At 50.5% G+C, this 13,737-nt stretch overlaps 1 protein-coding gene across 7 annotated transcripts in view; it reads left to right on the top strand.

The window, feature by feature from the left end:
- Lmbr1 (limb development membrane protein 1) overlaps nt 1-9,937 on the top strand; it is a 123,369-nt gene extending 113,432 nt beyond the window's left edge. For 5 of the 7 annotated variants that reach the window (XM_042671586.1, XM_042671587.1, XM_042671585.1 and 2 more), the window contains 2 exons: nt 5,370-5,531; nt 9,664-9,937. In XM_042671586.1, coding sequence (XP_042527520.1) covers nt 5,370-5,531; nt 9,664-9,749 — 248 coding nt within the window. In that variant the 3' untranslated portion in view covers nt 9,750-9,937. The remainder of the gene's footprint in view (nt 1-5,369; nt 5,532-9,663) is intronic. The other 2 variants (XM_042671589.1, XM_042671584.1) reach the window with 1 other exon arrangement.
- Nucleotides 9,938-13,737: the final 3,800 nt, after the last annotated feature.

Genomic DNA, 13,737 nt, shown 5'->3' with positions numbered 1-13,737 from the left:
CTCCTCGTGTGTCAGGGAGATGAGGCCTGAGAGGAAATGTTCCGTGAACCCACATTTAGTCATCTGTGAATGGACGTCCCTCAAATCATAAAATAAGTTTCTTGTGAAAATGACTCTAGTTAGGACTATTTAGCCAGAAGGAAACTTAAGAGAGCACGAAAAGCACTGAGCAGGTTCTGTGCGGTGAGCCTTCCTTCCTCACAGACACGTGGGAGCAGGGATGGGGGGGTCGTGGTTCCGGCCACAACGTTCCCACTGCCGTGGTCATGCGCCGTCTTAGCTTATACTTACCTCGGAAGGTCTTTATTTCTCCATTGGTTTTCAGTTACCTTACTGGATATGGTCATTTCAGTGTGTTTTCTTTTTCGTTTTCTATGATTGTCACTGTAATAAAGGTGATGCCAGGGGGAGTGTGGTCACATAAGTTGGTCACATTTCGTGTTGGACGGTGTCACCCCTTCTCTCGTTCTTGCCCACGTCCACCCTCAAGTCATAGAGATGGTTCTCGGCACAGTGTCTAGTGAGTCCTGCTGCTGCATTTGTTCACCCTCTGTCCCTCCATTTCTATGTGGTGTTATTTTCTTTTTGAGGAGAAATAAAAATATTCCATGCTTTCCTGGCTTTTAGCACTTCTGCCGAGAGGTTTGTGGGAGTAAGTTGGCATCTTTTCTCTTACAGATCAACTGTATTTCTTGGTTCTTTAGTCTTGCCTCTTTTTTTATTACTATGTGCTATAAAGCAGATCGTTTCTGGTCGTGTTTGTTTGGGGTTCTAAATGTCTCTTATTCTTAGAGGTACATTTATTTCCAAGATTTTGGGAAATTTTCTACTGTAACTTTATTGAATGGATTTTCTCTGTCTTCAGTCTTAACTGTGTTGTAGAGTTTTTTTTTAATTTTAATTTTTATTGTGAAAATACTGTAGAGGGGTTACAATTACAGGGCAAGATAATGAGTACACTTCTTATCAAGCATTGTAGCCTCCTTTGTTTCCCCTTCCCATCCCTTCCCATCCTCTCCCCATCGTTTTTCCCCATAGCGACTTGTACATCTCATTGTTGCAATGGATCCACCTGTATCCCTATTTAAACGTTTTGTTTTTTTCCCTTCCCCTCCACAAATTACACCAACCTCAAATACAGTGAAAGCAGGGGTTATACCGTGGGGGAAGGACATACAAAGCAACAAAGAAATAATCTTATAAATGTGTTAGAAACAATCACCTGAAAGAAAAAAAAAACATTTGAATACATATCTTAGGGTTCATTTCCCTAACATCAACTTATCTGACCTTTTCTGCTTGACTCAGACATATACTAGATATTGCAAATGAGGGAAACCATGGGTGCTGTAGAGTTCTTTAAGGGTTTTGTTTTTCTTTATTGCTAAGGGTAACATTTTCTCATCCTTGTCTTCGTTCCTTAATATTCTTTCTTCTCATTGGTGTGGGCTACTGGTGGTATTTTCTCAGCTGTACCTTTTGATTTCTTGAGCTTTTTTGGTTCCCAGCGTCTGCAGCTATTTTATTTCCTCCAGAATCTCAGTTTCCTTGCAGCACCCGTCATGCGTGTGGCCTCTCTTTTGGTCTGTATCTTGGGTTGATTTACTTCCTTCCTTCAGCTGTTCGTTTATAAAAGTAAACCTCTGAATTCCTTGTCTGCAATCTCAGTGATTTCAGTGTCTTTGGGTTCTTTTACTGCAGAGTTTGAAGCTTTTAGGTGAGCCATGCTCAAGTGGTGGAGCAAAAGAAGCTCAGGGACAGTGTCCAGGCCCTGAGTTCAAGCCCCAGGCCTGGCCAAAGTGGCTTGCTCTCCACTGGCTTCGTGGAGATTCACGATGGTCACGCTCCACTAAGTCCTAGCTCACTCTCGGCTGGACTCACGTACAGCCAGGCTGCTGTGGTGCCTGTCAGCTCCCGGCTCGGCTCTCCCCTGGGCTGCTGACAGATGGGACGCAGGGCCTGAGAAGGTGGTGTCAAGCAGTGGTTATTCTCACCCATGTGGTTCCGCCGCCTCCAGTCACACCGCTCCCTGCCCTTTCCTCCTGCCCAGCACGCCGCTCTGCGCTCCAGGAGCTCCTGTCCAGTCCCGGGGTGTCTGTCCCGTCTGGTTCCATGCTCCACACAGAGTCTCAGGCTGGTGGTGTGTGTCATCATGGGAGGGAAGCTTCTGGGGTGTGGAGGGTGAAGCATCTGCTCACCCTCCAGTAAAGAGGGCGTGCAGAGCTTAGGGATACCCGAACCCACATACTAATCACACAGTTAAGTGTGCAGACACACAGTACGTGCATCACACTCACACACATGCACGCACGCATGCACACACACACACACTAATCACAGACTGTTAAATGTGCAGACACAGTACATGCATCACACCCACACATGCTCACGCACACACACACACGCAAACTCACATACTAATCAGTTAAATGTGCAGACACACAGTACGTGCGCGCACACACACACACACACACACACCCGAACGCATATACTAATCAGTTAAATGTGCAGACACACAGTATGCGCACACACACACACACACACACACGAACTCACATACTAATCAGTTAAATGTGCAGACACACAGTATGCGCACGCACGCACGCGCACACACACACACACACACGAACTCACATACTAATCAGTTAAATGTGCAGACACACAGTATGCGCACGCACGCACGCGCACACACACACACACACACGAACTCACATACTAATCAGTTAAATGTGCAGACACACAGTACGCGCACGCACGCACGCACACACACACACACACACCCGAACTCACATACTAATCAGTTAAATGTGCAGACACACAGTACGCGCATGCACACACACACACCCGAACTCACATACTAATCACACTGTTAAATGTGCACACAGTTCGTGCATCACATACACACGCACGCGTGTACACACACACTCACATACTAATCACACACTTAAATGTGCAGACACACAGTATGTGCATCACACTCTCACACACACACACGTCCACACTTTGTCCTCACCCGCAGTGTCTGGGAGCCATGGCGCTGCAGGTCGGATGCTGTCCTGGCTTCCCAGCCCTGTGCTGGTGAGCCCCACCAGCTGCATGGAATGCGTGTGCACATTTGTCTGTTTCTTGGTAAGGTGACCACAAATCTCAGCAGATTCTCAAAGGATCTTTGTCCTTAAAGATCAAACAAACTGCCTGTCTGGGGTCTCTGGGATGAAACTTTGGAGACTGTTGTATTCTATTTATTTCTTTCCCCTGCCCTGGGACTTGAACTCAGGGCCTGGGTGCTATCCCTGAGATCTTTTGCTCAAGGCCAGCACTCTACCCCTTGAGCCACAGCACCGCTTCCGGTTTTTTTCTTTCTGCTTATGTGGTGCTGAGGAATCAAACCCAGGGCCTCATGCATGCAAGGCAAGCACTCTACCACTGAGCCACCTTCTCAGCTCCACGGAGCCTGTTTTAATAGGACTGTATCAAGTTTATTAGACTCATATGATTTTTAAAATGCTGCTGTATTTGAAAAATAAGGCATCTCATGAGTCTTCCATCTGAGAACCTGCAGCCATGGTGACCGAGTGCCAAGTGCTCTGGGGTCTTCTGCCATCCAGCCTTGCATCTTTTTGGGTTTTATTGCGAATTCATACTCAGATACATTGCATATTCTTTATTTTGTCAGTTGTAGGGCTTGAACTCAGGGCTTGGGCACCGTCCCTGAGCTTTATGTTCAAGGCTAGTGCTTTACCACTTTGAGTCACAGCACCATGTCTGATTTTCTGGTGCCTCACTGGAGACAAGACTTTCCAGAACGTTCCTGCCCAGGCTGGCTTTGAACCGCAATCCTCAGATCTCAGCCTCCTGAGTAGCCAGGATGACAGGCGGGAGCCACCGCTGCCACGCTTGCTTCACCTTTTTGAGAGTTGTTTCATTCCATCTTTTCACTGCTCGTATGCAGACATCTTGGTGTTGTCCTTCAAATGCCGCGTTGCAACCTTGTTCTTACATCAGTGTCACGTGGGCGCTTGCCCGCCCTCCGTCTGCACGGCTGCCTGCGAGGCTCTCTCCATAGGAGATGGCGGTGAAGGACTGAGAGTCACGTTCAGAAGCTAGTCGACGATGGGAGGTGGGTCCGAGAGGCCCTTCCGTCACCCGAGAGCCCTTTGTCACTGTCATGAGGCACATAATTGGGTTCTCACAACCTCCTGGAAGTCTAGTATTATAACGATTGTAGCTTTTTTTTTTCTTGAACTCAGGGCCTGGGTGCTATCCATGAGCTTTTTTGCTCAAGGCTAGTGCTCTACCACTTGAGCCACAGCTCTCGTTCCCACGGACTTTCCTGCCTGGGCTGGCTTTGAACCATAATCCTCAGATGTTAGCCTCTTGAGTAGCTAGGATGACAAGCATGAGCCACTGGAACCTGGCTTTAAATGGTTTTTAAAAGCAAAAAATAAAATAAAAACTTAAAAATATGTGTGGGTGAATTTGCGTCCCTTGCGTATGTGGAGTGTCTGCCGTTGCACACCATGTCATTCAGTGCAGGTTAACACAGTTTTATTTTTTAATTGCCTTAAGTCTTATGGCCACATAATTTACAAATTATTGTCCATTCCAGTCAGCATTTTCATTTCTTCTTCCCTCTCCCATCCCCACCCACAGACACGAGCATTTTTAATTCGCTCTTTTGTTGCCACCACATTGAAAGCACCTGCTCAGAAACTAGCTGCCCCAGTCTCGTTGTAAACTCCGTTTTGTGTGCAAGGACATGATCCTACCTATTCATTCTTGTAGTAACTATTAAGAACGTCCACCGTGTTTCTGTTCCTAGAGAATGAGAGGGAAAAAGGCAATAAGTAAACCCAACAGGCATGGGGGGAGGCGGGGGGAGGCGGGGCCGATGCTGTGCTGTGGCCCGAGCTGGGGCGGAGGGGCCGATGCTGTGCTGGGCCCGAGCTGGGGCGCAGGGGCCGATGCTGTGCTGTGGCCCGAGCTGGGGCGGAGGGGCTGATGCTGTGCTGGGCCTGAGCTGGGGCGCAGGGGCTTTGGGAAGAGGCAGCCCTCACCCTCAAGGACCGCGCAGCTGTTCGGCAGAGCCCCGCCCTCCCGTGAGCAGCCCAGGCCTGGCCATGGGACTGGGCCGGTACCAGAGCTGGTTCCCTCCCTTGCCACCAGCCTCTTGCCCGGCATGACAAGTGACTGCCCCCGTGTGCAGTCACTGGCCTGAGGCCAGTTGTTCCTCCATTTGCTCCCGCAGCATCTCACATACAGCCGAGAAAGCCCTCGGAGTCGGGTCCCACCCTTGCTATATTTCGTCGCAGATGTGAATATGTGAAAATGCCGGATGTTATTCAGGCTCTTTTGTTTATTTTTCACAGGAATCACTAGATTTGATCTACTTGGAGACTTTGGAAGGTTTAATTGGCTGGGAAATTTCTATATCGTATTATCCTACAATTTACTCTTTGCCATTGTTACAACATTGTGCTTGGTCAGAAAATTCACCTCTGCTGTGCGAGAAGAACTCTTCAAGGCCCTAGGTAACCATGGTTTATGTTGGTTTCCTTGTCTACTAATGGGTGATTTTGACGTGTAAGTTAACTGGACGTTGATTCGTTTCTCAGCATTGACAGCGCTGGGCACCAGTGTCGGCTGGGATGTGTGCAGCCCGGGCCCTCTCTGAGTGGCGCTGATGGCCTCTCCCTGGGCACTCGTGCAGCCCTGGGTGGTGTGGGTCGGCTGGGGCCTGCCCGGGCCTTGTTCTTGTGAGGAGAGGCGGGAGACGGACGCCTCGGAAGGCTTGCTCTTTTGATTTGTTTTGTTTTCAGTGGTGCCTTTTCCTACGTTTTAGTTTAAGTTTTTTGGTTTTGAGGTTTGGCGCAAAAACAAGTGTCCAGGTGACTGACACTTCTCTTCAAGAAGCCAAATAATTCAGGACGAAAATGTTAGCATGCTTGGCATCGTCAGGAAAGAGGAGACGCATTGTCACGTTCCCTGATTCACGTGCATTGGGAGAATATGACAGGCTGTTTTTCATGTTTATTTCCACATTAACTGCTCAAAGTTTCCACCTTCCACACTGTACACTGTCTTGAGCTTTAGGTATGAAATTTTATGACAGGGTTGGGAAGGTGGCCCAAGTGGTAGAGCGCTAGCTTTGAGCTGGAGCTGAGGGACAGCGCCCAGGCCCAGAGTTCAGGCCCCACAACCAGACCCAAAAAAACAAAAACAAAAAAAAAACAAAAAAATTATGAAAAGAAGGAAAAGGTAGTGATTTATGGGAAAAAAAAAAAAGAACTACACAGATTTCTTAACACCATTTGAATTCCACAATGGTTTTGGCCATTTCAACACTAACACTGGCCCAGCTGTCAGATAACGGAGACTGTATGAGCCGATTATCGATCTTTGTGTATCTTAACTGTGAATAGGCCCTTGATGATGGCTGATTGAACTGATGGCCTGAAAGGAGAGAGCTACATCGTATTGAAGCAAAGCACCAGACAATTTGTGCATTTTTGTGCTTAGGTGTTATGATGCTGGCCAAATCAACACTTTCACTCAAATGTCTACAGTGAATTAAGCCTTGATTTTCAAGCCTGTGGTAATGGCAGTAGGACTAGAGAGCATGATTTCAAGCCAATTGCCATTTGCCAAGTACCAACTCAGATACCTGTACATGAATTGCCTTCAGCATGTGAGTTCAGCGGTCTGGATATACCTGAAGGTTTGCTTTGGAAACCCTGTATGAAAGTAATAAAGATGCCCTCACTTGGGGCAGGGTCTTTTGTGTTGGTTTTGGATGACATAAGAAGCCATGTTATTATCGAGATTCATGCATGGCTAGCTGTGCACTGGTGGCTCATACCTGTAACTCTTGCTCTTCAGGAGGGAGAATCATGGTCCCAGGACGGGTAGGGCAAAAAGGCTTTGAGACTCCATTTCAGCCAGTAGCTGGATGTGTGCTAGTCAAAGCGAAGATGGGGAGGATTGCTGTTCCAGTCCTGTCTGAGCAACGAAGCTCAGGAAGACCCCAGTCAACAGAAAAAGATGGTCATGATGGCATATGCCCGCCACCCCAGAGACGGCAAGCGTGAGACCCTGCCTCAGAAATAGTCATAGTGCCGGGCGCCAGTGGCTCACACCTGTCATCCCCGCTACTCAGGAGGCTGAGATCTAAGGACTGCGGTTCAAAGCCAGCCTGGGAGTGGCGCCGTGGCTCCAGTGGTAGAGCGCTGGCCTTGAGCTGAAGAGCTGAGGGACAGCGCCCAGGCCCAGAGTTCAGGCCCCACAACTGACCAAGAAAAAAAAAGTCATAGAAAGCCAGGCACTGGTGTCTCACACTGATCACCCTAGCTGCTGGGGAGGAGCTCTGTGGATGGCAGTTCAAAGCTAGCCCCGGCAGGAAAGTCCATGAGACTCTCATCTCCAGTTTACCACCAAAAAGCCAGAAGTGGAGCTGTGTGGCCCAGACAGGAGAGAGCTCGTCTTAAACAGAAAAGCTCAGGGATAGTGCCCAGACCCTGAGCTCAAGCCTCAGGCAAATCAGGCAATCAGTTATTCACAGTAAGAAGGGTGGGAAGCGCACTCAGGGGCCTGCCGGGCAGATGAGAGCCCTGGCTGGAACCCCGCAGCACACTCAGGACGAGAAGTTGTGTAAGCTGTCTGATAGCCTTACTTCTTTGCTGTCTTGGGACTGGACAAGGGCCTCATGCTTGCGAGGCAGGTGCTCTACCACTGGAGCCATACCTCTAGTCCCTTTTTTGCTGGTGATTTTCAAGGTAGGTGCCCTTGCCCATCTAGGCTGCAGTTTTCCTACTTGTGTCCCCCATGTCACAAGGGGTGGTGGGTGTATGACACCACACTCAACCACCGGCTGAGATGGAGTCTCTGAACCTCTCTTCTCTGGATATCTCCTAATCTTCCCCCCAGAAGGAGCGAGGGGTAAAGGCTTGAGCCACCGTACTCTGGGTCTGATAGCCTTACTTATCTTTCCAGATGTTTTCCATTACCTGTTAGGGCAATTGATGGGTAGGAAAAGGTCATCTTTATGAATATGCAATGCAGCTGGGCGCCGGTGCTCACGCCTGTCATCCCAGCTACTCAGGAGGCGGTGGTCTAAGGATCGCAGTTCAAAGCCAGCCTGGGCAGGAACGTCTATGAGACTTTATCTCCAGTTTACCACCAGAAAACCAGAAGTGGTGCTGTGGCTCCAGTGGTAGAGCGCTGGCCTTGAGCTGGAGAGCTGAGGGACAGCGCCCAGGCCAGAGTTCAAGCCCCACGACTGGGAAAAAAACAACAACTGGAAGTGGCACTGTGGTTCCAGTGGTAGAGCGCTGGCCTTGAGCTGAAGAGCTGAGGGACAGCGCCCAGGCCCAGAGTCCAGCCCCACGACCGACCACAACAAAAATGCATAGCCACCGTCACACCACGTTCTAGAAGTGGCCCCACCCCCATCTTCTGTTCTGGGCCTGAGGATGTGGCTCGGTGGTGGGGCATTTCCCTGATGCATGGTCCTAGGTTTGACCCCCAGCACCTCAGAAAACAAAAAGCAAAGGAAAGAAAACAATGAAAGAGGAAAGGAGGGAAGGGTGGACAGAGAGCATGAAAGGAAGGAGGGGAGGGAGGAAAGAAAGAAAAAAGAGAGAGGAACAAGTGTTTGCCTTTCGCACAGCCCGCTGGTGTCTGGCTGCTGCCGGCTCTTCCCCGCGGCCCGAGCGCCCATGACACGCCCCGCTGGGGTCCTGCTGACGCCGGGACCACCCTTTGGGTTCCCATGCAGTCATGAGGCGGCTCGGTTTTGTCAAGCTCGGCCAGCGACAGAACCCTGCGGTTTGGAGGCCTGTGCTGGCTCAGGCGTGGCCTGCGGGGTGGCCACTGTCTGGGATTGCAGGAGGAGCACACATCTCCCAGCTCGGTTCTGGGGGTCAGGAAGCCGCCTAGAAAGCGGCCCTCCCGTGCCGACGCCGGCTCGTCCGCCGCGTGGTGGACGCTTTGGTGCCACCTGAATGAGCTCTCCTTCCGCCCGTCCTTCCTTGGTCCCTCGAGGCCGCGGGCGCCTCTGCGGTGGGGCTCCCCATCAGCCGCGTGCCCGGGACAGCAGCGGTGGGTCTGGGGCGCGTTCTGGTCTTATTCACTGCAATGTCTTGGAGTCATTTTGTGTCCAACTTGTCCTTGGTATTTTTCGTTACTGCTTTTCTTTTTAAATCATGTGCTTGCTCTTTTAGTGTACTGTGTCCATCCTGCTTTTTCCTGTGTGTATACACGTGTGTGTGTGTGTGTGTGTGTGTGTGTGTATACGTGTGTAAACATGCAAGCACTTCTGCCTGGGGCGGGTCCCTGGCCAGTGCGTGTGCATGTGCTGTGGACCACACTCTGGGAATGGAGGCCGCAGAGAGGGGCGGCTGGCCGCGGTGCTCTCATGATGGTGGGTGACTCTCCAGAGCTCCACGGAGTGGAGGAGAGGACCCCGCCACCGCCCAGCCACCAGGAGGGGACACGACTTCCTGCTGGTGGCTGTCTTCAGTGAGCCCAGAGGCTGCCGCGGGGTGGGGGCTGGGGGGCACTTCCCACTCCTGAGGCCTTTGACCTGCAGTCCACCTCTCCTGTAACTGTCCCGCGCACGCGCGCCGCAATGCAGCACCTTACCATGCTTCTAACTCTTTCCTACAGGGCTTCACAAACTTCACCTGTCCAATGCCTCTCGGGATTCGGAATCCACAAAGCCTTCCGCAAATGGGCATCAGAAAGCGCTTTGAGGCCACACGGGACGCCGCGGCTCATGCACAGAGCCCAGCCTACTACATCCGCCAAGAACTGCTGCTGACCTTATTTTTTAAGTTTAACTTTTGGACAGACCTCACCCGAGATTCTCAGAAGCCGGGCCCCAGTGGCTCACGCCTGTAATCCTAGCTACTCAGGAGGCTGAGATGTGAGGATTGCGGTTCAAAGCCAGCCCGGGCAGAAAAGTCTGTGAGACTCTTATCTTCAATGAACCACCAGAAAACTGGAAGTGGCACTGTGGCTGCAGTGGCAGAGCGCTCGCCTTGAGCTGAAGAGCTGAGGGACAGCGCCCAGGCCCAGAGGTCAGGCCCCACGACCGACCCCCAAAAAGGATTCTTCTAGACTATGAAAAGCACACTGTAGACGCGCCGTGGGACGTTGGGAAGCGCGTGGACACTCCTCAAAGCTCTGCTCTGCAGGGGATGCACGCCGGGCAGCGCCTCAGAAAGCAGTGTCCTCGTTCTCTAGAAACTGCGCACACGGGCCGTTCCTGCCGTGAAGCTGAACAAATAGAAAGTATAGTTTTTACTTCCTTAGAGAAACAACAGCAGAGTTGCTGGTTTATGGTTCCGAATATCCAGTGGACTTTGAGACACGGGAAAAATCCTAATCCTTTGAACCGTGAGCGTGGGGCAGACGCGGCCTGGGGGCCGGGCGGAGCCAGGGTGGCAGAGGCCTGACCCAACTTACCTCTCCCAGCGCAGCTGCCCTGCCGTGCCCTGGCAACGGAGACGTTGCCTTAGAGGCTGCAGGGACACTCGCTTTTCAAAGATGACTGAACCCCGTGCTCTGTCACGCCCCACAATGGAAAGCGGGTGTGCTAGAAGCTCCGCCTTCCCTCGCTGCCTTGGGCTTCGGCTCCTTCTCTGTTTGGCAGTTTAAGCACCAGATTTCCAGGTAGCACCAGAGGCCGGGAGGCCAGCATGCTCTTGTTGGCGTGGGCTGCTGGTGTGAGGTGGGCTGGGTAGTGGGTGGTGTCTCCGTCCTGAGGCTCCGGGTTCCCGCACTGCCTCCGGGAGACCGTGTGGACACAAGGCCGGCACCCAGCACCGGCCTGGTGTCTGGTGCGTCTTGGTGCGCGAGGCGTGGCAGTGCTAATCTGTGTTAGACAGGAGCGGAGCAATGACCTTGTGGACGGTAAAGCTCTTTATTTCGGGGGGCGGGGGGGGGGGGGAGGGACTTAGGAAAATAGCCCGTTACCTGTGTGACAAAAAAATTCTACTTAGAACAAAATAAGCTTCCGAGCCCCGAGCATCTCTCCTTATCTCTTTCTTTACACCTTTGCATCTCCCTCCGGGCTTCTCTTGAAAATGCAGCTCATTTTCAATGAACATTCGTGTTTGATTCTAAGCAACACCAGGCGCCCACCCCGGCAGATGTTGGGTTTCTTAGGCTGCGATCTCCCTAGAAATCCCTAGCGAACGTGCCGCCGTGGTGCCGCCCACTCGCGGGGAGCCTGGCGCGGGGCGGCCGCCTTGAGCCCACGCCACTGGCAGCATCATCCCAAGAAACAGCCCCGAATATTTGTACCTTGTCTGGAAATTTTTAGTAAAATATTAAACTTTTCAACATCCGTTTCAACTTGCCGTTCACGCGACCGTCCTTCCCACGCACGGACATAGGCCGGGGCTGGGCCGTGCTTCAGCGTGCCGACACTCGCTGGGTGCTGCGGGGTCGGGCTGTGGTCTCCCGGGGCGGGGGGGGGGGGGGTGCAGGCTCGGCTGGACTGAGGGGGCACCGAGGACCCGCGACTCAGCTCCCTCAGCTCTGCCCTCGGGCCGCCGCTCTGCAGTTGTGGAGTTGATTGAAGGGACTCAGCCACTGCGATCAGTGATTGATTGGCTCTCCAGCATTTAATTAGTTTACAATAACAGGTTTTGTAGATTTATAACATTGGTATTGATTTTGATGGATTTTCTAGGGTAGTTCTTAGATTTACTATTTATGTATATTCCATATATAAAAATCTGCTCTCAATAGGAGACGGTGGCGTTGTGCTTGCTGGCGCTGCTGGCCCGTGGACTCTGGGGGGCCAGACGGGCGTGGAGCGCTGAAGTGTGCACGGATCCGCTCGCAGGTGCACCTGTGCCCAGCCTGGCAGCGGCTGCCTGAGCTCCCCCTGCCGGGCACTGGCTGGTGATCCCACAGCCTCAGTAAGGGCATGAGCCGGTGGGTGCCAGGCCGCCTCTCCTAGTTACCAGTGCTCGTCCCTTAACTGGTGGCTAGCACAGCATTTAAGACGGGCAGATTTATCACAAGATTTTAAAAAGTATGGTCATAAATGCAATGCTGACTTAAAACTGGTATATTACTTTTAAAAACGTTTAGACATGGATACATTTTTGTTTACACATTGTCATGTTTACAAATTGTTAGTCTCGTTAGTACAAAATATTTTTAGTCTGACTTAAATGTCTTAGAAATTAAAGTTTTGCAAAAAGTAATTTTATATTTCATTTACAATCACATCTTTATAAATGTGTATGTTTGTTCTTAAGTACCATCATAGCTAAAACCAAAGGGTATTTAAAGATGGTAATGGGCAGTAATTATTCTGTGAAGCACTGAATATTTCTCTTGATTTATTGGTGGGTAGGTTTCTTCACAATGTAAGCGCAGCATCAGTAATTGAAAGCATATATTTCATATTACTTCGTCAAGCTGTTTAGATTATTCTCACATCTCTCATTCCAGAAGAGCTGAGTAGCTCCACCCAGAGTTCTGCAGAGTGAGTCTGTCAGCGTCTGGCTTGGTCGCTGACAAGAGTGGCCAGTGGGCCACACTGGCTTCACACATTTGTCCACAGTCAGGAATGCAGCTGTTAGCAGTTCAGCCCACACACATGCGAAAATACAGTTAAGCTAAAACTTTAACATGTAATAGCTGTTTTAAAATACTCCATTATTTTAAAGTACTAGACACAAATGACCAAGTTATTTACTGAGTTACAAATGGACACAAACTTCAGTTTGAGACTCATAACCTTGGAATCTTGTTTGTATAAAATCTTTCTTTTTTGGTTTTGAACATTGTTCAGGTAGAATTCATTGCTACAGGTACCATTGAAGGAAAAGTAGTGTGTGTGTGTGTGTGTGTGCGTGCGCGCGTGCGTGCGTGTGCGTGCACATGCACGCATGTGTCTGTCTAAATGTTACTCTGCAAGAAACGTCATAAAAATTGGTAGAAATCCAGCTTCTGAGGCTTCTGAGCCAGGTCTTGCAGATGAATCCCGTCGTGTGCACAGGCCTTTCTCTTTTTCCTTTTTTCTCCACACGCAGTCGTCTGCACGGGGTTTTTTCTTGGCAAGCCCATTGATGCCTTCAGTGATCCCGGCACGATCGCCTCTGCCATCTCCTCTCCCAGGTCCAGTCAGCCGCAAGTTGCCTTGTTCCATGTCACACATGTTCAGAACAGTTCTGTCTTCCTGCCCTTCCTCTCTCTGTTTGTCTGTTCCCCTCCCACTAATGCATATATCCCAGAAATGTTTCAACTCAGTATTTTTTGTTAAAGTACATGTTAATTGTTTAAAAATAATTCAGCATACACGCAGGCAGATATCATACTTTGGTCAGATTGATTACACATACACACAGGATCCTGTATGTGCTTACGTGTATTTATAATTCATGTCTACAGTCACATAGGAAAGAAAACACACACCTTTGTCTTGCTGAGCCAGCTTTCAGTTAATAGGATGGTTTCCATTTTCCTGCAGAAAACATCCTTCCTCCTGGCTGGGCAGTATTTCACTGTGCGCGGATGCACTCATCAGTCGGAGGGCATCTGAGTGATGTCCGTAGCTTGTCTACTGTGAATGACTCTGCAGGGAGCATGAGCGAGCATGTGCCTCTCTTGTGCCCTGACCTGTATTCCCTCAGATAATGCCCATGAGTGCTGTTGCTGGAGGAACTTCCATTCTGATTTCCGCGGTGGTCACACCGCCTGCCAGGTTCCTTGTCCCGT

This window comes from Dipodomys spectabilis, unplaced genomic scaffold (assembly GCF_019054845.1).
Source record: "Dipodomys spectabilis isolate Male_0828 unplaced genomic scaffold, ASM1905484v1 ptg000646l, whole genome shotgun sequence".
NCBI lineage: Eukaryota > Metazoa > Chordata > Mammalia > Rodentia > Heteromyidae > Dipodomys > Dipodomys spectabilis.
The sequence above is the reverse complement of the archived record's forward strand: the minus strand, read 5'-3'. Positions and strand labels throughout refer to the sequence as shown.